At 54.4% G+C, this 24,719-nt stretch overlaps 1 protein-coding gene across 4 annotated transcripts; it reads right to left on the reverse strand.

Annotated features, from left to right (window-relative positions):
- Window positions 1-139: 139 nt before the first annotated feature.
- Window positions 140-24,670, reverse strand: RORC (RAR related orphan receptor C). Of its 4 annotated transcripts, none has more exons than XM_045546984.1 (11): window positions 24,572-24,670; window positions 22,352-22,381; window positions 10,651-10,736; window positions 10,132-10,273; window positions 8,406-8,912; window positions 8,067-8,188; window positions 6,666-6,798; window positions 6,393-6,500; window positions 6,104-6,214; window positions 4,496-4,605; window positions 140-1,649 (listed from the first exon to the last, which is right to left on the reverse strand). In XM_045546984.1, exons 1-11 carry the CDS (start codon window positions 24,609-24,611, stop codon window positions 1,488-1,490), a joined length of 1,551 nt encoding a protein of 516 aa, XP_045402940.1. In that variant the 5' UTR covers window positions 24,612-24,670; the 3' UTR covers window positions 140-1,487. The 4 variants fall into 4 exon arrangements, with proteins under 4 accessions (XP_045402940.1, XP_045402941.1, XP_045402942.1 ...); XM_045546985.1 differs by having other exon boundaries at window positions 6,429-6,500; window positions 24,572-24,664; XM_045546986.1 differs by lacking the exons at window positions 22,352-22,381; window positions 24,572-24,670 and adding an exon at window positions 19,630-19,798.
- Window positions 24,671-24,719: the final 49 nt, after the last annotated feature.

Here is a 24,719-nt window from a genome sequence, read left to right on the forward strand (position 1 = left end):
TCAATGGGGAACGCTTGGCCAGGGGAGGAACTAGCAGCAGCTGGAATCTGTGTAATGCTGAGCTGGAACCTGGTCTCCTCCCAGGAGCAAGACTGGAGATCTTATTTAAGGCTCCCTCACCCCCCAACACACACACCTCTTGCCTTTAAAATCATTTTATAAAATAAAGAATGGCACAACTTGGGGTTTATGTTTACTCAGCTAAACCCCTGCCCTGAGAGGAAAAAAACCCTCCCTCCCTCCCTCATCATCATCATTTATCCCTCAGAGGAGGGTTCACAGCTGCTGATAAAGCCAAGAAGTTCTGGGGCAAGATCACAGCCGCCCTGTTCCCTGGCCACCTCTTCCCCAGTCACTGGGCGGTGCACTTGCATCTGCTTCCCTTCTCTACCACAAGGCCAGGTCTGGAAAGCAGGCCAAGAAAGTCCTCCCAGGATCTGTCCTTGGCTTTCTGCTGACCAGTGTCCAGCCATCCCTGCTTCTCTTGGGGCTTTTTGTGGTAGAAGACAGCTGCAGCTGGGATAGAATTGGGACCACCGCAAGTCTAAGACTGGGGGACTGAAGCACCATGGAAATGTTCTGGGGTCCCTCAGGATTGGGACTCTTCCCTGAGGCCACTAGGCTCCTCTGAGCTGTGACCCCCAAGGATGACAGCAATTGTGTCGGATTAAATGTGTCTATAGAACTGCGTAATTGCAGGTTGAGTTTACATGTGTTTCACCTGTATGCAGATGTGTGTGTCTCTCATCAGATTTTGCTAACTCCTAAAGTCTATTTTTAAAGTGCACATAAGAGGTTTGAGTTCTAACTCTATATCTGTCTGGGATGCTCTTGGCCTTCATTGTACCCTATTCCCATGCCCAAATCCCATAAAACAATTATCTCTGGCCCTTCACCCCTATCCCATCCAGTTTGTTTTTAGACCCCAGGAAAAGGGCAGGGTGCCCAGCTACTTCCTTGCTGAGCTGGGAGAAAGGGGGAAGGCAGAAAGTCTAAAGATCCGGATTCATGTTATGTACAGGTCCTCTGGGGTCTAGCCGCCAGTCTCTGAGCTTGAGCCATCTCCCCCCCGCCAAAGCCCGTGGGGAAATGCAATGAGGTATTTCAAAGGCCTATTCTTAGCTTCTGAGCCCAGAGTTGAGTTTTGTTCATCCAGGGTGTCCTGGGTTCCCCTGTTTCCTTGAGGACAACTTGGTCCCCCTGGAGTTCCTTACATCCCATCCCCCCATGCCTTCCAGAAGCTGGGGGTGAAGGGGGAAATGAGAGGAACAAAGCCGAGGCTGGAGATGGTGTCATCCCCAGCCTCTGGCTATTGTCCCACTGTCAGGCAAGCCTGTGGGCAGAAAACCAGTCTCAGCATTTTCTCTCTCCCAAAGAACAGGTGGGGATCACCCTCCCCGGTTCATGGGAAAGGTAGAGGCTGAGGGTGGGACAGGGTCCAGGGAGGTGGGCCAGCAGGCTGTAGGGAGAGGAGTCCCTCCTCCACATCACTTGGACAGCCCCTCGGGGGACTCGATTTCAGTGCTGAAGAGTTCCTTGTAGAGTGGGGGGAAAGCGGCTTGGACCACGATGGGGTGGAGGTGCTGGAAGATCTGCAGCTTTTCCACGTGCTGGCTACACAGGCTCCGAAGCTTCCCCTTGGATGGCAGCTGGAGATGGGATAATGGGGAAGGAAGGGTCAGCACTTCGTCTCTCTCCCCAGAGCAAAGCAGTCCTCTCATCCTTCCTGGGCTGGGATTAACCCTCCTTGCTTCCCTCCATGCACTTGCACTTTTGGGTCCACCAAATCCAAAAGTGACAGTGGAAGTATGTATGCTTCAGGACACTGGAGATGGCAGGAGCCAGTGTGGCACAGGTTGAATGTTCTCTGGATGAAGCCCCCAAATCATGTTCCTGCTGCTGCTAAAAGGAACCTTGTTGAATACTCACACGCCTTATGCATTTATTATAGTGAACTTCTGTGACTCTCTGTTATACGCTGTTGCATACCTCTGCCTTTTTTCATCTGGCTTGTCTTTCCCTCATCTGGCTTGCCTTTCCCTCATCTGGATCGCCTTTCCAGCTCTTCCTTGCTTGGCTAATTCTCACTTGCCTCCAAGTGTCACCTCTTCTGGGAATATTTCCCTAACTCCCCCGTCTGGATTAAGGGCCCTTCCTTTGGGCTTGCAGCACTTCCCACGCTGGAGGAAAATGATCCAATGTGTCTGCCTTCCCACCCAGACGTAAGCTCCTTAGGTAGGGTTTCTCTCCCTGTCTGTACCTTCTGAACCCATCACAATGCTTGGCACGTGGCAAACAGACTTTCTAAGCAGGTACCCAGCACTGCAAGTAGTAACTGACATCATGCTGGCACTCAGCCAGAGGAGGAACGAAAAAGGCACAGAAACCCATGAAGAGACAGAGGCAGGGAGACCTCACTGGAGAAAAGCTGAAAGAACCATTTATCTCCTGCAGTTTCCTACACAACTGAGTGAGGCTCACAAATACCTCTCACCAGCCCTTCCCTCCTGCGCCCTGGCTCAGTCCCTCAGAAGTCAGGGATGGGCAGGCAGTGGGGTGGCCCCTCCACATCTCTTGGATTCATTCTCTTCATCACCACTGCTTTACTCTGCGGATCTCTGGGCCACTGCAATAGCTTCATTCATTCGTTCAGCAAATATTTGTTGAGAACCTCTCTGAATCTGGGCTAGGCATCGTGATGGGCTCTGGTGATATATCAGGGAATAAAATATAATCTCTACCTTTATTAAATTTACATTCCAGTGAGGAAGCCAGAAAATAAATATATGTCAGATAGTAAGTTCTTTAAAGAAAACTAAAGCAAGGTGAGGGGGGAGAGGGCTTTTTGTGTGGGGTAACTGGTTAGGGTGAACCTCTCCTGGAGCAAACCCTTTGGAAAAGTGGGGGAAGAGCCGTCAGGCGACTGTAACAGCAGGTACAAAACCTTGAGATGCAACTGGGCTTGATGTGGCCAAGGAACAGCAAGGAAGCCAGTGTGGCTGGAATGGGTGGTTGAGGGACCAGGGGAAGATAGGTGAGGAAGAAGGCAGGGGTTGGCCATGACAGAGACTCTGGATTTGATTCCCAGCAGACCAGGCAGCTATAGGAGGGTTGGGAATAGGAGTGAGACATGATGTGATTGCTTTGGGGACATTGTGGATGCTGTGTGACTGCCATGGGGCAGACAAGGATAGAGCAGGGGTCCCTAGGAGGCCTCTTTCATAGTCCAAGTGTAAGGTGAGGGCTGGTGGGTGGCAGTGGGGGACGGGATGTATTGTGAAAGTGGATTCAACCAGATTTGCTTTCCAATTGCTCTCCCAAGTTCCAGTCTCTCCTCCTTCAAATCTGTCCTGTAGTAGATTAAAGTTCAAGCTCTTTAGAGTCGAGACTGTGTAAGACAAGTCATTCGTGTATCCTTAACACCCAGCCCTGTGCCCGACACATAGCAAGGGCCTGCTTGAATGATTACACACACGCTTCCTTTACACTGGCTCCAAAGTAAATTGCCTAAATAACAGCTCTGATTATATCGTTTTTCTAGCCTTTGGGGCTCTCCATTATCTAGAAATAAAGCCTTAATTCTTATATGGCATTGAAAGTCCTCTCTGATCTGGCCCTGACCTAATTTTCAGGTTTATCTTCTGCTACTCTTCTGCCCCTTCAGTCTATCCTAGCTCCTGATCTTACCCTTTAGCCAGAATGTACCATGAGCTAGTGTCCACATATGCACCATTTGCCTCCTTATTTTTTTGCTTGTATTTTTCCCTAAGCCTGGAACGCCTGCCCCACCCCCATGAATGCCTGTTAAAATCGTATATCTTTCATGGCCTAGTTTAAATGTCACCTTCTCTAGGAAGCATTCCTGATCCATCCCTATTACCTCCAAATTATTTCTAATCTCTGTTTAACACACAACATAACATTTCCCTAATATCTCTTATTAATATATTGGGGGGACAGTGATGTGGTAGAAAGAGCACTGAGATTAAATCTTGCATTTAGCCCATAAAGAATCATAAACAAGTCACTGAAGTCTCCTTATTGTTACAGGGAGATTTTAACATCTGTCCTGTTGACTGGGTTGCCATGAGGCTGAGAGCGTGTCAGTGAAGGCACTTTGTGAATCGCATTATTATTATTATATCACATGCCACATCCTATTCTACATTAGAGTTATTGGTACACAAATCTCTCCTTCATGCCAAGTTAAGATCTCTTGGCGGGGCAACACCCGAGTCTCTGTATCTTTCCATAGCGCTTTGTATAAGCAGGCGCTGGGTAAGCGCTGGCTATATTAAACTGAATTGTTCCCTGGAGGTACCTCCCAATTGCAGGCTCTCTAACTTTCCAGTTTTTATGCTGCTCAGTTCCCACTGCCATTGTGGGCTCTCTTACATGACGTGGCCCTGTACCTGCAGACCCTGGCCCTCAGGAGCCCTGCTGTCCCAGATCTGGCACTGGGCCTGCCCTCCTCTACCCCAGGGACTGTTCCTACCTTTGCCGGGATGCCTTGGCGATGAGTCTTGCAGAGATGGTGATGAAAGGCCAGCTCCAGATTGTACTGCAGCTGTTCTACTTTCCTTTTCTCTTGGAGCCCTGGCCGGTCTGAAGGAGGGGGTGGGACCATAGCAAGAAGAAAGAACATGGATGTTAACTCCCCATAACTCCCCTTAAAAGGCTGTCTCTTTTGACATCTGTGCTGACTAGAGGCCTTCTCGGCTGAGTGTGTGTGTGTGTGTGTGTGTGTGTGTGTGTGTCTTGTTTTGATAATGGTTAACTCTGGGACCTGGGTGTTGGGTAGCTGTCTACAAGGAAAACTGGGGAGAAATGACAGGGATGAGAATGTCTAATCTCCTAACTCAAAACTACTCTCTCCCAGGTAACTGATATTTCACATATCAATGCCAGGAACCAGGATTCTGCCATGGGGAGACAAAAGAATTGGAAGAGGGCTCCTCCGGCCCCTACCAAAGATGGCTCCTGATGGGGGTGGCCTTCCTGAAGCCACCCAGGCCAGCACCAGGGGCTTTGCAGCTATCTGTGGCTAACTTCAACACAAAAACCACCTTTTGCCCTGGTTCCACAAAATACTCAGAAATCTTCTTTAAAGTTTTTATTTCCACTTTGAGGGGCATGTTTAGGTCTCTACTCACTGGCAGAGCCAGAAGACTGATACTCTTGATCTGCAGACTCCGGGTAGTGGCTTGACCCACTTCACTCGGTTCTCTGACTACTCAGCACTCAGCAGGCTCAGGCCAGCCCCTCCATTCCAGTGGAGTGGATGTGAGAGTCCTGCCGTTACGGGCATACAGTCTCAACATGACTTCACATAGAGCAGTGATTCTCAATCATGGGGGCCTGGGGGAGGCTATTAAAATTCAGGTGCACCCCTGATCAATTACAGATGGTCCCCAACTTGCGATGATTTGACTTACAATTTTTGACTTTACGATGGTGCAAAGGCAATACACATTCAGTAGAAACCGTACTTCGAGTACCCACACAACCATTCTGTTTTTCACTTTTAGTACAGTATTCAATAAATTACATGAGATATTCAGCACTTTTTTATAAAATAGGCTTTGTATTAGATGATTTTACCCAACCATAGGCTAATGTAAGTGTTCTGAGAACGTTTAAGGTGAGCTAAGCTAAGCTACGACGTTTGGTAGATGTATTAAATGCACTTTCGATTTAGGATATTTTCAGCTTACGATGGGTTTATTGTAAGTTGGGGAGCGTCTATCTGTACATTGGAATCTCTGGAAATGGGACGTAGGCTGAAATAGTCTTTAAAGCTCTCCAGGTGATTCTAATGGCATCACTGACACAGACTAACAATCAGATACTTTTCTATCAGGGAAGGGGCTCACTTCCTCTCAATCTCATTTCTCTCCACTTCTACGACCCCACCTTTGGCTGCTCTTGTCCATCTCTGAGCCACCTCTGAATCTTTAACTCATTTTATTTTATGGCAATGTTGGGTGGGGCTCATTCTGCTATTTAAAGTGATTTCCCAGATTTAACCACACCTGCAGACTCTTCAATATCTGCCATGCCCCTGATACCTGAATGTCCTTTACCCAAGCCCAGCGACACTCACTGGCATTGATGAGAACAAGGGCTGTGTAGAGGGCAATCTCGTCCTCGGACAAGCGCAAGGCACTTAGGGAGCGGGAGAAATCAAAGATGGAGTTGATAAGCTCGCTGCAGCCTGATGGAGTGGAAATGAGAAGAATGAGTGGGTGGGTGAGACGGTGGTGCCCAAGGACACCGCCCTCTGGTGTTTGGAGCAGGGGGAGAGTCTGCCCTTAAAAGAGGGTGCCCAGGTCATGAAGCTTTGCGTGGGGTTGGCATCAGAATCCTCTCTGTCATTTCTCCCTGCCCCTCACCCAGGGCTCGGAACAGCTCCGTGCCACCGTATTTGCCTTCGAAAAAGACTGTGTGGTTGTCAGCGTTGTAGGCCCGGCACATCCTAACCAGCACCACTTCCATTGCTCCTGCAGAGTGGGAGAAAAACGCAGGAACAGCATCAAGCGAAGCCAGGAATCCATCTCCAACCCCCTCAGCATCCTGGTTTCCTTAAGCCCCATCCATTTGGCCCTACTCCATTCCATGCCCTTCCCCCTCCACCGTCCCGGGCCTGTCCACCCATCCCTGGGCACCTGCTTTGAGTAGCACGATCTGGTCATTCTGGCACAGCTCCATAAAGCCTGAGAGCCTCTTCGCAAACTCCACCACATACTGAATGGCCTCGGTGAGGCGGTGGGCACAGCGTTCCCACATCTCCCACATTGACTGCGGGGAGGGAGGAGGATCTCGCTGCAGCCCTCTGTATGGCCCTGCGATCCCCCGAGACCCTGGGAGCCCCGCCTAATAGGATGGCAGGGCTGGGTTCTGGGCTCCCACATTCTCAATACTGGCATTCTGAAAAGCCCATTTTTTGCCAAATGCACTCAGGAGTCAATTCCTGTCAGTTGGCCCCACGTACTGAACACCCACCAGCTACTGACACTGAGTTAGCTGTTGTGGGGGAATTAAAAACATATGAGATACAGCTTTGCCCTCAAACAATTTGATCTTGAGGTGAAAAAGACATACTGCCTCTCCTCCGCCCACAAAAGACATGCCCAAGGTCTTAACAACCTAGAGAAGCAAATGTGAAGTGCCAAATGAGTATTTTTACAGCAGATGGTATTGTCAGAGTGTGACAGAAGAGAGAGAATAAACTTGAGGGCCTGATGGATATAAATTTGACTTTGGGTCCACCACATTGGGACCTTGAGGAAGTCTACTAACTCCTTGGGGCTCAGTTTCCCAGGCTGCTAAAAATAGGAATAAAGGCCAGGCACGGTGGATCACGCCTGTAATCCTAGCACTTTGGGAGACAGAGACAGGAGGATTGCTTGAGGCCAGGAGTTCAAGACCAGCCTGAGCAAGAGTAAGACCCTGTCTCTACAAAAAATAGAAAAAATCAGCCAGGTGTGGTGGTAGGTGCCTGTCCCAGCTACTCAGGAGGCTGAGACAGGAGGACACTTGAGCCCAGGAATTTGAGGTTACAATGAGCTATGATGATGCCACTGCACTCTAGCCTGGGTGAGAGAGTGAGACCCTGTCTCCAAAAAAAAAAAAAAAAAGGAAGGAATGCTATCCTCATAGATTGGTTGTAATGGTTGAAGATAATTACATAAAGTATTTAGTATAATGCCTGGCAGAGAAGGGGTGTTTAACAAATAGGCCTCAGGGTTCTGATTATTGTTACTATTGATGGAGGAGGAGGAGGAAGGAAAATACATCAAGTCTGGGTGGTAGAGGAGGTAGGATGAAGGCCGGGTAAAATTTCAATAGGCAAGGGCTAAGGAAAAGCACTCATCTATCTGCTAGGGTGTAGACACACGCACAAATAAACACACACTCACAACAATACTTAAAAGTGGTGCACACGCTTGTTGGCCAGTCTGTGTCTGTGATGTCCTGCCCGCCCCAGCCCCCATGCATGTGCAGGCAGCCATCTCTCCCAGTGCCGGTGGGATGTCCTCCCTTCCTGCATAGTCTCCTGGCCTCACCTTCCTCTGGTAGCTAGTCACCTCCTCCCGGGAGAAGATGTTGGAGCGCTGCTGCAGCAGGTCTTCCAGCCGCAGCTGACACGTTTCTCGGTAGGACTTACAGACGTTCTGCACCAGGTGCTCTGGGGCCAGAGAAGGAAGGCATGGCTGACCCCAGCCAGCTCCTGCTCCCTCCCATTCAAGGTCATTTCTCTGCCTGTCCTGTCCTACTCTGCCTCCTCCCTCGGCCCCTTGTCCAGGACCCCTCAACCCTCCTGGGCTTATGTCTGGTTGATATGGGGTGCTGGCCGAAGCCCCTCCCTCATCTTCACCACCCCCTCCACCTCCCCAGCTGCTCACCTATCTCCGTCAGGGAGGCATAAGGCGCCTCTGGTGTGCTGCAGAAACTGGGGCTGCAGTAGCCATCTGGGCCCTGTCTTGGCTCCCCAAGCCCAGGATGCCTGGATTCCTCAAAGTGAAGTCCACGTCTGTCAGGGCTCAGCTGGCTGCCTGGGCCATAGAAGCTCTCTCTGCCCTCAGCCTTGCCCCGCTCAGGGCTGTATTCAAGGTGGTATGAGGCCCCGTTCAGTCCCACCTTGGCCAAGTTATTGGAATATGAGGGCCCAGAGCCCGAGGCTCTGAGGAGGCCAGGGGGACAGGCAGAGGCCTCGGGCAGGTCAGGAGAGGAGCCCAGGGGCAGCTGCCCATCTGGGAGCCCCAAGGTGTAGGTGGGTGTGTCTGCGCCTTGGCCCCCTGCTGGAGGGGTCTTGGCTGCTTGTTCCTGCTGCTGCTGCTGCTGCAGTTGTTTCTGCACTTCTGCATGCAGGCTGTCCCTCTGCTTCTTGGACATGCGGCCGAATTTGACAGCTGAAAGAGATCCAGGAATTAGGAGTTTATGAGGCGGGAGAACAAGGTCCAGGGTAGGGGCAACAGGCATTTTGGTTAGTACAGGACTAACTTGCTACTCCCTGAATAGCCGGCTCCAAGCACAGCTTCTCCAGCATTTAGGGAGCTTATGTTCAAGCTCCCTTCCACCTCTCACTCTCGTTTGCTTCAGGATCTGTCCAGCCTGCCACTTCCACCTCCTGAGCAAAATCTTCTAAGTTCTAAACCAGCTTCTAACAGTGGCAGAATCCAAGGACTGCATCTGGGCTGGGGATTCTGGCCTCCTGATGTTGGGGCTGGGTGGTCGAGCAGAGGGCCTCAAGCTGTATTGGGGTCACCCCGCCTGTCTGTGGGGGCCAGAGGAAGAGGAGGGCTGAGAACACAGGTCTCCCTGTGGTCAGGCCTGCAGGCTCCCTGGTGACCTAGATACTCACCACAGCCCAACCCGGGCTCCGCGGCTCGTTTCTGAACATCCTCTTCTGCTCTCTCTTTCCTGCCTTTTCACTCCCCCCGCCACCCCTCCCAGGTGTGGGGGCACAGCCCCTCGCCCCGCCTGCCCCTTTGCACCCCTGCGTGCTTCCTTTCGCTTTGTTATTTTGGGCACTGAAAAGTGCTGACAGGCTCCTTCTGGCTCCTCATCACCTCATGCCTCCCCCAGCCCCGCCCTGGCTCCTTCTGTGGTGGGGGGCGTGGGGGCACCGGTGAGGAGGTGGTGGGTGAGGAAGGTGGAGAAGGCCCAGGAACCCCGGCCCACCCCCGTCCCACGCCTTCTGGGTAGTTCAAAGGCTGACTCTGCCTCCGCTGCTAGCCATAGCCCCATGTCCCAGGACAGGAATGGGGACCTGGGGAGGGAGATGGAATAAGAACTAGAACCACTAGGTAGGAGGGAAAGATGCAGGAACCGGATGGGAGATGGGCCGGAGGGGAGCAGAGTAGGATGCAGCCCCAGGAAGAAGTGCCGAAGAAGAGGTCTGGGACCTTGGAAAAAGGAGGTTTGTTCTAGTAAAGCCTAAAGTTGGGGATTCGGAAGAGCTTTGATGACCATCAAAGGGGTGGAAGAGATAGGGGCTGTCAGAAGGAGGAATAGAGAGCAGGCCTCTGGAAGGGCAGTTTTGCAGCTTAACCCTGTGCAGCACCGCAGGCCAGGCTGCCCCTCTGGAGATGCCAGGAAAACCCCAGGGAGCTGCCCGCTTGGCCTCACCATCTCGGGACATGCCCAGCGCCAGGCATTTCTGCAGGCGGCAATGCTGGCACCGGTTTCGGCTAGTGCGGTCGATGGGGCAGTTCTGCTGACGGGTACAGGAGTAGGCCACGTTACAGTGCTGGCTCCGGCGGAAGAAACCCTGGGGAAGGCAGGTGGAGACCAGGGCTGCTTATCCTGGCCAGGGCCAGCTCGCTCCCGAGGGCCCCTGACCCGCAAGCTCTGGCCCTGGCTTTTCCACATCCTGCAACCTGTCAGTTTTCTCTTCTCCATTTCTTTGTGTAACTGCAATTTGTCCTGCAGTCACTTTCCCAGCTGAAGGCAAGGCCCTCCCTGTGTTCAGGGCCCCCCAGAGAAGCACCATCCAGGCAGTTTCCTCTCTGCCTCAGGAGACCATCCCTGGAGTCAGAACAAAGGCCATTAAGCCCCTTCTCCGTCTCTAATGAGACTGTGTGTGTGTGTGTGTGTGTGTGTGTGTGTGTGTGTGTGTGTCTGTGCATACACATGCCTACAACTCACCTTGCACCCTTCGCAGGTGATAACCCCGTAGTGGATCCCAGATGACTTGTCCCCACAGATTTTGCAAGGGATCACTTCAATTTGTGCTGGAAGAAAGAAAGAGAAGTAGGTCAGCCTAGGAGCCTTTTCTATCACCATGAACCTGGCCTGTGGATACAGGTGCCTGGTGCTTCCCCCTGTCTCCAAGCAGCTCCAGCTTGCCGTTTCCCTCCTGCAACATGGAAGGGGAAGTGAAGTGGCAAATGCTTCTCAGCAAAGAGTCTGAGGAAGCTGTTTTTTGTTTCCCAGAGGAGGGGAGTGTTGAGGGGGCAGCTGGGAGTTGTATCAACACTACAGAGGCAGAGAAAGCAGCTGCGGAGAGGCCACCTGCTCAGCCCTTTAAGTCGAAAAGCTCCAGTTGCCTCCCTCCTGCCTTGGGACATAGGAGTCCCCACGGCCTCACAACACCTGCTTCCCGCCCAAGGGGTTTCCTCTGTGCCTCCCTCCCCCACTGGGGCTCAGCTTCCATGGGCAGAGTGTAGGGCATGGCAGGAAGATGTGGTAGGAGGCAGGAGGCATCTGGGGGCTGGGCAGAGGTGCCAGGCATTCTCAGGTAGACGGTGAAGGCTCAGGGCAGGGCTGCACAGAGACCAGGAGCCAAGGGGGCAGGGCTCACACTGGGATCCAGAGAAAGATGGAAGCTGGCAATGGAGCCCAAGAGAGTGGGGCTTGACAACCCAGCTCTGCTGGATGCCTGAGAGCCAGGGGCAGAATCAAACAGGGCTCCTAGGCCCTTGGCTGCAGAGGGGAGAGAGGGCGGCTCTGTCTCTGTCAGTGTGTAAAAGTGGCTATGCCTATGTGTGTACAAGGTTGTCTATGTCCAGTTGTGTGAGCACAAATCATGACTGTTAAAACTGGCTAAGCAGGGGGGGGCATGGGCAAAATATATAACCCGAACTTTTATATCCCCATAATAAGCTGAAATAAAAAAAAAAAAACTGGCTAAACCAGGCATAGTGGCTCATGCCTAAACCCAGCTACTCGGGAGGCCAAGGCAGGATCGCTTGAGCCCAGTTTTGTTTTCTTTGTTTTCTGTTTTCCATAGCTGCTAACACCTATGTTATTGAAGTTTGAATGGAAAGCCTCTGTAATGAGGCCATTTATCTATGAGGTATCAAAGAGCATGTCTCTGGCCTATGAACCTCTCAGGGAACTGGTTATGTTTTTCTGCTTTAAGTTAAACCAATGCTTTACTGAGCACTTACTATGTGCAAGGCACCATGTTTCAATAGATTATCTCATTTAATCTTAGCAACCCTATAAAGTACTGCTATAAAGGAGTACTATTATCCTCGTTGCATTTATATGAGGCAACTGAGGCTTAAAGAATTGGGTAACTTGCCTATATTCACAATGCTTGGAAGTGGCTAAATAGGACTTTTTAAGAAAAAACAAAACAAAACAAAACAAAACAAAAAAACACTGGGCATTGGAGCCTAGGAGTTTGGGTCCAGCCTGGGCAACAAGATCTCATCTCTGAAAAAAACAAAACTAGCTGAGACTAGAGATCATCTCATTCAACCTCTTCACTGTACAGGTGAAGGACTAGGCCAGATTAGGCAAGGCCCTTGGCCCAGGTTTGTACGGCTAGTTTGCCTGGAGCTGGGTCTACATCCCGGTTCCCCGAGCTTTCCATATGCTGTTCTACGTACCTGGCTTTCGGACACACACATCAGCGAACATGTTTGGAGGTGTACTTGCCTGTGTGTGTGCATGAAATGTACATGTGATTTGTGAGCTGGTGGGCATGTCTGTCAGAGCTGGTGTACACATGTGCATATTAGTACGCTAGCATTTGCTCATGGCGCACTGGGACCCCAGGTTTTCTCTCCCGCCGATCTCATTGTAACCTGTGCCTGCTCCCTCTCCCCCAGGGTTTGCTGCTGGTCCCAGGTTCATCTCCTCTGCCCTGTCCCTGTCAATGCCACAGCTCTCTGCTGAGCTACAAGGGACCAGCAGGAGGCCTTCGACCAGCCCATGCTTGAAAGGCAGCTGGGCAGAGGCCGGGATTCCTGGCTGCTTCAGGTGTTTTTAGCACTTCCAAGAGCATATGGGTCTCTTTCCCACCATTGCTGACCTGCTGCCTCCCCTCTGAAGGGGGGAGGCGTGGGGCGGAGCAGGCCAGAAAAGTGATCTAGGGCTAAAGTCCCTTCTCATCTATGACATGTCTCCCATCTAAGGGGCAAAGGGAGTGGCAGCCTCCATGGAGGGCAAATCCACATTCCTGTGAACTCCACTCCAGCCCCAGGCCTGGACCCTGGGCGCATGTGGGGCCTGCTGATGTGAGGTGGGGAGGGAGACCGTGGCTGCCTCCCTTTCCCCAGAATGTGATTTGCATTGCCCTAAACCATCACCCCCTCAGGCCGGCCTAGAGCTGAGTCAGAGTAAGTGAGTAAGTAGCTGCCTCTGCATGGGGACAGGCGGTGGCGTCTGAAGTCCCTCCATTAGAACTCGATCCCCCCACACCGCCCCCAGCCGCGCTTGCCTGCCGGCAGCGCACACTGCCCACACAGCTCACTGGCTGCCGTCACCCCAGGACCAGACAGTAAGTCAGCTTTTCAGGTTTTTTCCAGTAAATTAAGAGCAAATTTTAACACATGGAGGGGAAGAGAGAATAAGTGGGGATCAGATGCTGGAAGAGGGACAGAAAATGTGGGGGCGCTCACACTTCTAGTCACTTAGATTCTCTCTCTATGCCTCAGTTCCCTTGTTAGTAAGATCAGGATAAAAATAACACTGCCTGTCCATGGGGTGACCGTAGGTAGCACAGAGGAATTAAATGACGGCAGCTGAGCAGAGCACTGCGTAAGGGGAAGCACGTGTGTGCCCGTCAGCAGTGAAGGCCAAGAAGCCCCCCGATGAGGCTGAGAAGCTCTGAGCCCCCGAGGTTCTGCTCTAGCCAACACCTTCCCCTACAGCCCTGTGGTATCTCTCTCCTCAGGGGCCCTAAGACCGGAGAGGGGAGAAACCAACGCAGGTCACCCAAAAAAGTAAGCGGGAGGGAGATTAGGCCAAGCCACAGTGGGAACTCGGGCTCCGGCCCAGCAGGCAACCACAGGCCTCCCTGCCTCTTCCCTTCTCCAAGAGCCACATCCGCATGCGTGTGTGCGCTGACCACATGGGTGACCCCAGACACCTCTCCCTGCCCCATGCCTGACCCGCTGCTGGTCCTGGCCCTAGGATCCTCACAACAGTGTCATCAAGACCCTGCTGTTCACGTAGGAAGATGCAGCGAGCCAAGGACCCCCTTCACAAATACCTGTGTTTGGGGAACGCCGGAGCCTGGAATGCCAGCCACTAAGTCAGCCCCTCCTCCGTCCTCCCCAGCCACGGTCCCAGACAGAGGCACCCAGTGAGACAGGCACATAGGGTCACAGAGTCAGACCCTCTAGCCTCTCTGAACTGGAGAGACCAAGAGGTTTGGGACCATGAAAAACAGAGAGACCTAGGGATGGAGAGAGCCACAGAAAAACCCACCTTCATGTCCTGGTCCCATGCTCAACCCCAGGCCCCCTCAGCACTATCAGGCCCCCTTGTCCTACTCCTCCCTCCTTCTCCTGCCACCTGTACCCCCTTCAATGCCATCTACCCAAACCTCAAAGAGAAAGTACGGGTGCAGCATGTGTGAGTGTGTGTGGCTGGTGGAGGAGGGGCGGGGAGAACGGGAAAGGGTCTGGGGTGGGGGCAGCAAGAGGAGCTGAAAACATGTCTGATGATAACACACCTTCAAAAGCTACCCCTGGGAGCCACTCCCTGCAGCAGCAGGTGGTGGGAACCCAGATTGGGGAGGGGGAGCTGAGTAATCACAGGATTACTCAAACTGTTGCCCGGGAACCTGGCCTGCCAGGAACTTACCATGTAAGGGCCTGCTGGTGCCAGGAACCGGAGCCAAGCAGAGGTCAGGAACCTCTAGCCAGCCCCTGCATCACTGCTCCCGTGGCCGCCCTAACTCTGCCGTGCCCACGCCCACTGTCGGGAAGATCTTCGTATCTCACCTGCAGCGCTCTTCTGAAGCTTACCAAAAGAAAACCCTCTAATTCCACAGGCTTCCAAAAGGAGAGAGAAATGCACAAATGCACATGCTAGCACCTTAAATCACCTAGTGACTGAACGACTCTAGCCCTTTGCATCTCAAATGGGAACACCGGGGCTCCAGGTTCTGCACTTTAATAAGCTCCCAGTCGGGGCCTAAGCTTGTGTGTCTTCAGCCTATACTTTAAGTAGCAAGAATTTGGTCCCTCTTTCTGCTTTTGTGCCAGGCTGTTCCTTCCAGGGGATGGGGGTAGGGTTGGCTATTGCGTCCTGAGCTCATTCTTGCATCTTCCCTGCCACCCAGTGGGACTTCTAAAACTTCATTCCGATACAGTACTAGAAAAAGAAAATGGATCTCCTCTGGATTGCTTCAGAGGTTGAAGTATCCCCAGGAGCATCCTACCAGAACCCCCTATGAGGAGAAATATGGTAGAGACAAAGTGGTCCATTCTCCTCCACCTCCAACCTCCTCTAATCGCACCCTTCTCACAGCTGCGAGATTCATTGATAGTGCTCTTTGAATGCATCCAGAGCCTGGCCCTGTGCCACCTTAGGAAGCCAACCCTGGGCCCTGTCCAGGTGCCCTGTACCACAGAGAGGAAGTGGTAGGAGCCAAGGAGGGGCTGCAACCAGGGGATCTCTCCCCTCAAACCCCAGAACCACCCCCAGTCGTAGTGGAGGATGGTTCAGAGAGTGGAACCCTGGAATCCTCATCTCCCTCTGGTGCCCTGCCAGCCTAGAGCTGGGCCCCTCCCTCTCTTCTCTTTCTCTCCCCTTTTTCTCCAATGGATATTGATTAGGAGGAATAATAATAATAGACATAAGTGGTAGCTAAATTCTTACTCTGTGCCAGGCTTTATACACATTTTCATTTGATAATCACAACCCTCCGAAGTGGGTGTTACTAGTGTTATCCCCATTTACAGATGAGAAAACTGAGGCCTAGAGAGAATAAGTGGCTGGACTAAGGTTACACGGCCAGAAGCGGCAGATCAGGCATTTGAACCCAGGTCTCTGTAGCTCTGGAGCCAGCACCCTCAAGCATTAAGCTACATACTCTGAGGATGAGATGCCCCAACGCGCCAAGGAGAATGGGATAGAGGACAAGGTCACTGGCTGCAGGGGAAAGAGTATGAAGTGAAGGTGGTGGGTTGGGAAATAGAATTCAGGGAGGAAACCCACAGAGCTAAAGCCAGGGCTGGCATCTGTATAAAGATCCTAAGAGATATTATATTATTGTGTCCCAACTCTTCCTCTGTGGTCCCAGCCTCTTCCTGCCCTTCCTCCTCTCCCTAAGGCCAAGGAGGGACAACTTATCCACCCCCACTGAGCTCCTGTGGACTTCTCCAGAGGACCACAGCTCCTTTAGGGCATAGATTGGGTTTCCACACATCTCGGTGGGCCTCTCTTTGCAGAAATGAATGAATGAATGAGACAGAGGAATGCGTCTCTTTTCTTAGCTTAGGCTCCTTCTCTCCCCTCAGCCAGAACACTCAGTCCCTCCCCCACTGAGACCACAGCTCCTGGCCAGGGGTCCCTTGCACACCCCCACCTGTCACCAGCCTCACTCCTTTCTCAGCTCTCAGTTCCCTCAGCTTCTGCAAAGCTGGAAACCAAGGTGGTAGGTGCCACCACAGGGGAGCGGGGCTGGGTGGGGACCAGGGGAGAAGCGGTTGTACCTGGCGAACACCACCCCCAGCACAGGCCAGGGCCCTCCCCGCAGCCGTGGGGAGAATTTTCTGCTGATACATCCCGATCCCAGGGCTGAGAAAATAGTGAAGCTAAAACTCAGGTGGGCGAGGGAGAGTCTGGGGCTTTGAAAAGCCACGAAAGACAGCCAGCCACCCAAAACCCCCTCCAGGTGCCCCCGCCACCCCCGCAGTCTGGGACAGGAGAAAGGAGGGGAAACAAAAGAATGAGTGAAAACAACCAGTGAATGGGGGGAGGGGATGAATCACCGGAGGAAGCTCTGAGGACTGGAGCCCAGACGTGGCCTGAGCAGCCTTCTGTGCCTCCAGGACCCCAGCGCCTCCTTTCCAGAGCACCTCTGCCTCCGGGAGGGCAGCTACCCAGAAAGACCTTGCCCCAGCCCCTGCCTTGCCCTCCCTCCATCCTTTCTGAGCCTCACAGCCCCAGAGAAGAGGCTGTACTACAGCAGCAGGAGGAGCGGAGGTCAGACCTCAGAAAGGACCAGCCCAGCCATTTGGGAACAGGAGCAAAGACCTAAGGCTGCCTTCCTTGGAAAGCCCTCAGCCCTCAGCAAGTCCTTGTTCCCTGTTGGTTTGAGTTAGCAGCACAGAGGCAGGGGAGGGGGGGAGTGAGCCCCTGGTAGGGACAACAATACCAACACATGTATTTTCGTCGTAACGGGACGGGCTGGGACTCTCCAAATTCTGGTGCCTTGGGCTTGAGTGTTTGGGATTTCTGCGCGGAATGGGAAGAAAGGGAAAGAGAAAGGCGCAGGAGCGATGCAAGGAAGGAAGAAGCCCTTTATGAAGTCTTCGGACGGTTCTGGGCTCTCAGGGTGAGATCTGTGGCGCCCTGGGGACTTGGAGTTCTTTCTGGCCCAAGGTTCCTCACCATCACGACCAGACTTAAGAAAGATCAGGTCACAGGCACGTGACCTCACACCCCTGGCCTCCCACCTCCTCACCCAGGCCTAAGGCCAGGGCCTTCATGCCCATTGGCCCCACACCAGCCATGTCCCTTGGGGGGAGACGACTGGGCCACCCTCCCTCTGGCTGGCTGGGAGTCTCTTTGGCTAACAGACGTTTCCTCCCTACTTGACAGCAGCAGGTCACCATGGCAGGGACCCTGTGTCATCCGCCATCCCTTTGTGGAGTGTCACAACCTCCGCACTTCCCAGGTACTGCTTCCTAGACCAGTCCTGACTGCGTCTCCACTCGGCTGCCAGTCTTCTGTCCCCACCTCTGCCTGTGTCTCTCGCACTCCTGCCACTTCTGGGTGTCACGCCTCCATGTCTTCGGCTGTCCTGGGGTTTCTCCACCCGTGCCTCCCTGTGGGCACTACCCTCTCCCCATGTGCTTCATAAATCTGCCCTTTGAGTTCGGCCTCTGCGTCTCCCATCCTTTGGTCTGTTTCTCCTCCCGTGCGTCTGGACCTTGGTCTTTGGGTGTGTCACAGTCCCAAGGCCCACGTCCCCTGACTCTCCTCACCAGGGTCAGATAACCTGGGGCTATGAGATACCCGGAAACGTCCAAGTGGAAAGGACCAGTGACACTGACCCCCAATTGAAGGAGACCCCCTTCTCCTTCCTGCCAGCCTGTGTGTGCATGTGCGTGTGTGTGTGTGCGTGTGCGTGCGTGTGCGTGCGTGTGTGTGTGGGGGGGTGGGTTTCCGTGCTCGCGGGGGTGGATACGAAGGACAGCTGCGCAAGCATCTCCCTCAGACACTGCTGGGGACTCCTGCCCCCCTGCCGGCTTGAAGCATGCCCAGTCATTGCTTCCCAGGGTTAATTTGTTGATTTGGGGCCACTTATGGGAAGACCATACTGTCAGCCTTTGCTAGTGGGGAGCAGCCAGAAAGGGGACTGAGGCTCCAGGGGGCCCTCTTCCTGTGTCGGAAGCTTTTGGCTCTTCTCCCCACCCCTCCTGTGCACCCAGCTCACTCCCCTGCATGGGAGCCCCCTCCGTTCCCTCTGCCCTCCGGGGGGCTGTGTCTCCTTCCCTACCTGGGGGCTGCCAACCTCAGGGACCTGGGCTCTCTCCTTGGTCCTGGGCCCTTAGAACCGGGAGACTCTCATAGTTGGTTTTGTTGTTTTGTTTTATCTTAAAATTCAGCTCCCTTGGTTTGTGGATGGTAGACCAGGGCCCAGTGACTTGACTTGTCTAAGACTACATGTCTAAGACAGTGACAGAGGCGGCACCAGAACCTGGTCTGTGGACTCTCCATCCATGGGTCTTTCCAGGATGCAGGGTGGCCTCCCTTCTGTGGCTTGTGGGAAGACCCCAGGTTGAAGCTGGGGCTGCCTCATGCCTCAAGCCAGAGGGGCATGAGCTTCCCTTTCCCTGCTTTACTCTGTGCTCAGAGAGGTTCTCTGGCTTCCCTTACACAAGGATGGGGGGCTGTCTGATGTGCCCACCCTTGCTCTGCTGGAAAGCACAGGGACCCCAGACATCTGCCCACCAGCTGTTGGCCCATGGCTCCAAGCCAGGAAGATGGTGAGGCCGAGGTCTTTGTGCTCCATCTCCACTGCCTTGATCCCCCTATCAAACGGACAACTGATCCTGGAGGACTCCCCCCCCCCACACACGCGCGCACACACACACACATGCATGGGGCATCCTGGCTGGAGTCCATGTAGTCCTCATGTCCCTGGCTTGGGCAGAAAGCATGGTGGCCCTGAGGCCTGGACTCTGGGGTCTGAGCCCTGCTGACTGCACGCCTCAGTTAAGTCTCACTGTCCTGCTGCTTCAGGGCACAGCAACTCCTCTGGCCTCGCTTTTACCCCACTCACAAGCAGGTTGGAGGCACAGAGGGAAACATCACAATAGGAGCCCGAGAGTAAGTTCAGGGCCCCCGGTAATTAACAACCTCCATCAGCTACTAGCTGTGTAATCCTGGGTGAAGGACTCAGCCTCCCTGGGTCTCAGCCTCTTTTTATAAAATGAGGGCGTTGGATACCTCAGTACTCTTGGAGATTCCTTCTAGAACTCACGACAGAGGAGTTCCTCAATGGTCCTTTCACCATCACTGCTGTAAGGGAACTGCCTGGGGAGCGGGACTCCCCAGCTACTCCACCCATGTCCCGACAGATCGTGATGCACCCTGCCAGGGAGGAGCACTGAGCTTTCCTCGCACTGTTCCCAGGACACCCTCGTTTCCAGAGGGCTCAGGGATGATGACAGGATCCCGGCTCCCCCCGCCCAGGTGGCCCCATTCACTTACTTCTCATGACTGAGCCTGGGCTTTGCTGGCCTTGGCTCCCAGTCCTTCTCAGCAGGGTGGTACAGGAGTGGGGTGCAGCTGGTGGCGAGGTGGGGCGAGGCCCTCTCAGCGGTGCCTCTGCCTGAAGCTCTGCACCTAGCTCTCCCCCAGTGCTTCTGGGCAGGGGGGTTTAAGCTCCGCACCACACAGGTGGCCAAGTGACACCCCCCCACCCTGCCCCCCCAGGGGTGCAGTGGGAAGATGACAGGCACCCCACGTGGCCAATCTGAGCCTGGGGCAGCCAATCGCAGGGGGCGTTGGAAAATTCCAAAACCACATGCGACAGCCACACGTGGTAAAAGCTGTTTCCACCCACCAGGGTGTTCTGGCTGGGGAGCCGAATGGAGCTCACACGAGCCTGGGGCCAGGTTTCTACTCCTCCTCCCTCTGAGGACCCTCCGAGCCTGACCCTCTTTGCCAGGTGACTCCAGGGACAGGGATGTTTTCCGAGGTAAGTCCAGGATGTCTGCCCAGGATGGTGGCATGTGCCGCCTGAGGCCCTGTGGACTGCCAACAGCTGTGCCCGGTTTGGTACAATCAGGGAGGTCGTCCCACCACCCACCATGCCCAGGCTCCTCCCTGCAGACACAGTGAATACCCTGGGCTGGGGCATAAATGAAAATAATGTAGCAGTGATAATCATCAGGCAAATACCCGCGATGTGCTGGCGGGATTGGTCCATCAGAAATATCCTTAGGGGGAAATTGCTGCAATTGGAATGCAGGTAATGATAATGAAATCATCAGCATATCACATTCATAATCTATGTGCTAGAAATGGTTGTAAATGTTCTATGTGGATTATCTAATGCTCACAGATACTTTATGAGGTACTACCATTATCCCCATTTCAAAGATGAGAAAAGTAAGAGACAGAGAGGTTAAGTAACTTGCCTAAGGTCACACAGCTGGTAAGTGGTGGAGCCAGGATTCAAACCCAAGCAGACTGGCCCAGATCCTATCTGAGGGATGGGTGGGTTTCTCTGATTCAGGCCTGCTTTTGAGAGTGTCTCAGCCTGGGAGATCTCCTGACACGTGAGTCTCTCTGTAGTTTCTTGGCCTATGTGTCCTTCAAAAGGGTCAAACAATTCCAGAGGCTCTTGCAGCCTCATGTCTGCTCTGTGGGGTAGCTTGGCCTTGGGAATCCGTCTTTAGGGCTCCTCAGGATTCAGAGCTCCTCTTGGTCTGGGGATTCCCCCTGGGTTCCTCATCTTGGGCCCCCTTCTTGGGGTTGTCTCAATTTGGGGGCCAATTTGCAGTCTCTCGGCCTGGGTGAGGACTTAATATCTCCCGATTCTCTAGGCTAACAACCACCTAAGAAGCCTCTGATCTTGCTAGCACCCCAGCAGCTCCTCAGCCAGGTACAGGCCTTTCCCTGCCGGCCTTCCTGGTGCCCAAGAAGTTGGGCAGTGGATGGGGGAGGGGTTGTTGCCTGGATCCTCATGAGGACACTCACGGAGTGGGGTAGGGATGGTGGCAGAGGGCCAGCGAGGGGATAAGGAGGCAGGGTCCTGGCTGAGGCTTCTGTGGTAAGGGGTTAAGCGTAGGAATGGGGTTTGGCCTCTCCCAGTTCCCACTGCTCCAAAAGTCCCCCTGCTCCCCCCACCCACAGTCCCTGACCCCCTCCCCCAGCTCACCTGCGTCACTCCCTGACCCGCTTTCCTCCCAGGGCCCTGCTCAGCATTTCCGTGGGGCCCTGTGGCTAGGGGCAGGCAAGGCACCAATCAGGATTATGCTGAGCAAAGCAACCCCCCACCTGGGAGGATGCAGCATCCTAGATGGCCCCTTGGCCCTGGCTGCCCAGCTCAGGGAGGAGGGTGATGCTTTGCTCTCTGAGATGTCTTTGCTTGGAACAGGCAGGCTCTAGGTGACTTTGGCAGCGGGAAGGATGGCAGTGAGCTCTCAGGAGGAACTGGTAGGCAATCAAGGGAGGCCTAGAGAGGTCCCCATCAATCCAGGGACCCATGCTTACAGAAGTGCTCAGGTGCTGAGGGCATGCATGGCCCCGATGTGCATAAGCTTTGGGACTGAGGGGGAGTAGCCTCTCCCATAAACTAGGAGAGTTGATCTGACGTGCTGAGAGGTCCCTAGAGAGGATGCTTACTCACTAGTGTCCATGGGAAGTCCTTTCTAAGCTCTAGCGCCCTGCTCACATGCTGTAGCCTCAGTCTTCAGGGCCCCAGGGCACAGTGCCTTCTGTCCCTACAGAGGTGAAGGCTTTCCTGCGCTCCAGTGCTGCACAGCCTGGCTCCAAGCTGGTTCTCACCCCTGGATGTGTTAACCACACCAAACCTGGCTCTGCACCACAAAGCCTGGTGCAGGCTCCCTGGCCTGGAGTTCACACCCCCACCTCCTTCCTCCCCTGGTCCAGCAGCCTGTCCCACCCCCTCCCACCCACCTGCCTCTGTCCAGCATCTCTCTTCTCCTCTAGTCAAGGTCACGGTTCCCTTTCCCGTGGTTCTCTCCTTGTTTCCTTACAGAGCCCTTTTACTCTTCAGTCCTCTTCCTTATCCGCCCTTGCCCCAGTCTGTTTCCTCACCCTGCCCCTTCCTTTCCTGTTTTCCCAGGCCACCCTGTCCTCAGCCCCTGCCATCTCCGCCCAACCTCTGATGCCCCCAGCTCCCTGGCTGAATTCTCCCCATCTCACCACACCCTGGCACCGGCTCCTGCCACCCCCTACTCACAGGTGTGGGTCTTCTTTGCGGCCAGCAGCTCTGTAAAGAGAAGACAGGGGGTCAGCACCCAACGTTGAAGCCCCCAAGGGCCCGAGACTCCCCCTACTCCCAGGATCCCATCCCACCTCATCCCTTCCCAAGTGGGCTACCCTCTGCTGTGCCCCTCTCCCCTTCCTCCTCTGCCCTTCCGCCACGCTGGTCCTCCTCCAGGTCCTCAAAAGTGCCAGGCTCCTCACTGCCTCTGGTGCTTCCCCGAGCTGCTCCTGCCTGGGGTGCGCTTCCCTCCCACACCCCGAATCTAGCAACTTCTTTTCAGCCTTCGGGTCTCAGATTGTGTCTCTTCCTGGGAGAAGCCATCCACGCCCCATCCCCACCCTGCACACATGCAGCACCTTGCGTCTGATTTCCTGGCACTCGTGGCATCACCTGACTGCCACAATTGTGGCGTTATCTATGAGATGGGTCTTTCCTTTCAGATTGTAAACTCTGTGAAGGCAAGGACACCTCTCATTCACCGTGTTATTCCCAGAGCCCTCCATAGTACTCGGCGCATTAGAGGTGCACAATAAATATTCCGCAGCCAAAGGCAAATCTCTGTGGGAGGGAAGTCTCTTGGTTGCTTATCCTTGCCTGAAAGCACCAGGGAGTCCCAGAGGTGTGGGTTGGGAGTGGGAGGGAGAGGACATTTGGAGGAAGAGGAGGGGAGAGCTGCAAACACAGACACTTCTCTGGCTTCCAGGGGCCGGCGTCGCTGGCCACCAGCCCGCAGAGGAAGGCGTTGCTGCCCTGCTGCTGCTGCTGTGTGGCCCGGTTTGCGTGGAGACCAGGCAGTAGGGGGCACAGGTGGGTGGACGGGGTACAAGGACTTGAGGACTCCAGAAGGAGCAGCTCTGAGGGAGAGCCTTAGCTAGAGCGCGGCCGGGGCTTGCTCATCACACGGTTGGCATTTAGGAAACACCTAGCTAGGGAGCCCCTGGCAAGAGACTTCCTCTGCCAGTCCTTGGTCCACTTCCTACATCCACACAGCAGCTCCTCACAGAGCACAGGGCCAGCCTTTTGTCCCAGAAAGCGCTTTGGCCCTGTCTCATGCCCCCTAGAGCTTCTTTAATCTCTGACTCTGTTCTTGGGTTATTTTTTGACGTTTGCTGTCCAATCCTGATGGCCCCCCACCAACCCACACTCCCAAACATTGCCCCTCTGCTCAGGAGATGTGCCCCACTGGCAGGCTTTTGACACCGGGCAGCGTGGGGAGAGTGGCCTATGGCCTGGGCTCTGCAGGGTGCGGGGAGAAGACTGCACAGAGAGGGTGTGCCCCCACACCCCGAGTGATCCTGCCCGGCCCCACCCAGCTTCCTCCCTGACGTGGCACAGCTTGTGCTCCCCTCTCTTGCCCCGGCAGCTGAGTTCTTCCTCCGCCAGGTGGCCCTGGAGTTGGCAGCTCTGGCACTCAAACGTCTCCCCTCCGTGCTCAAAGCTGACTGAGCATGTGGCAGTGGGCGCCTGCCCTGAGGGGTTCCTGCTTAGACCACGCGTGGGGCCGAGGACTACCTGACTTTCTGTCCTTCCCTGACGCCGACCCGGTGCCCCACATTCTCTGCAAAAATGAAACCCCACACCCCTGTGGGGGCCAGTGGGGAAGAAAGTGCCAGGCCAGTGGTCATGAGCAGCTGTCAGGGTGTGGCTGCCCTCTCCCCAGCCAGGTCTGTGACTCCTTAAAGGGCAGGATTCTCCACTGGGGAATGAGAGGAAGCTGGAGCTGCCGGCGTCCCAGCCGCTGCTGCCTGGGGTCCTGGCCAGGCAAGATCAGGAAAGCGGTGTCCCCACCTCCTCCCAGGGGCACGCTCACACCTGGGAGCACCTGCCCATATGCTGATCCCTCACTGGACCGTGGTCTAGCTTCCCTGATCCTGCTCTTCCCTCCTCCCCCTCCTCCACCTGTCTCTTCCTCCTTCACTTCTTCCTTTCTTTCCCCTCCATGCATTTCCTGTTTCTCCCCTTTTCCTATTTCTCCTCCTCTGGCATTTCCCCAGCTGCTCCTCTAGTTCCTCCTTCAGTTTCTATCAACACTTGTTCTGCCTCAGCCTCCTGCACTGCCCAGCCAACCCATTGCTCTCTCCTTCAGCCTTTCTCTCCCTTCCCTCCTCACTTCCAGTCTCTTCCCATCCCTCCCCTCCTCCGGACCTCCTGGCAGTCTCTTCCACCTGCCTGCAGGGCTGTGGGGCGTCTTACCCCGCGAGGCTCGGTACTCTCTCTGTGGGGCCCTGTCCATGGGGCAGCTCCCTGAGTGCTGTCCTTGCTGCCCTGGCTGCCCAGGAGGGCAGGGAGCAGGGCCCAGGGGAGGGAGGAGGGACGAGGGAGGGAGCACCTGGCCCGTCAG

Source organism: Lemur catta, chromosome 3 (assembly GCF_020740605.2).
Source record: "Lemur catta isolate mLemCat1 chromosome 3, mLemCat1.pri, whole genome shotgun sequence".
Taxonomy (NCBI): domain Eukaryota; kingdom Metazoa; phylum Chordata; class Mammalia; order Primates; family Lemuridae; genus Lemur; species Lemur catta.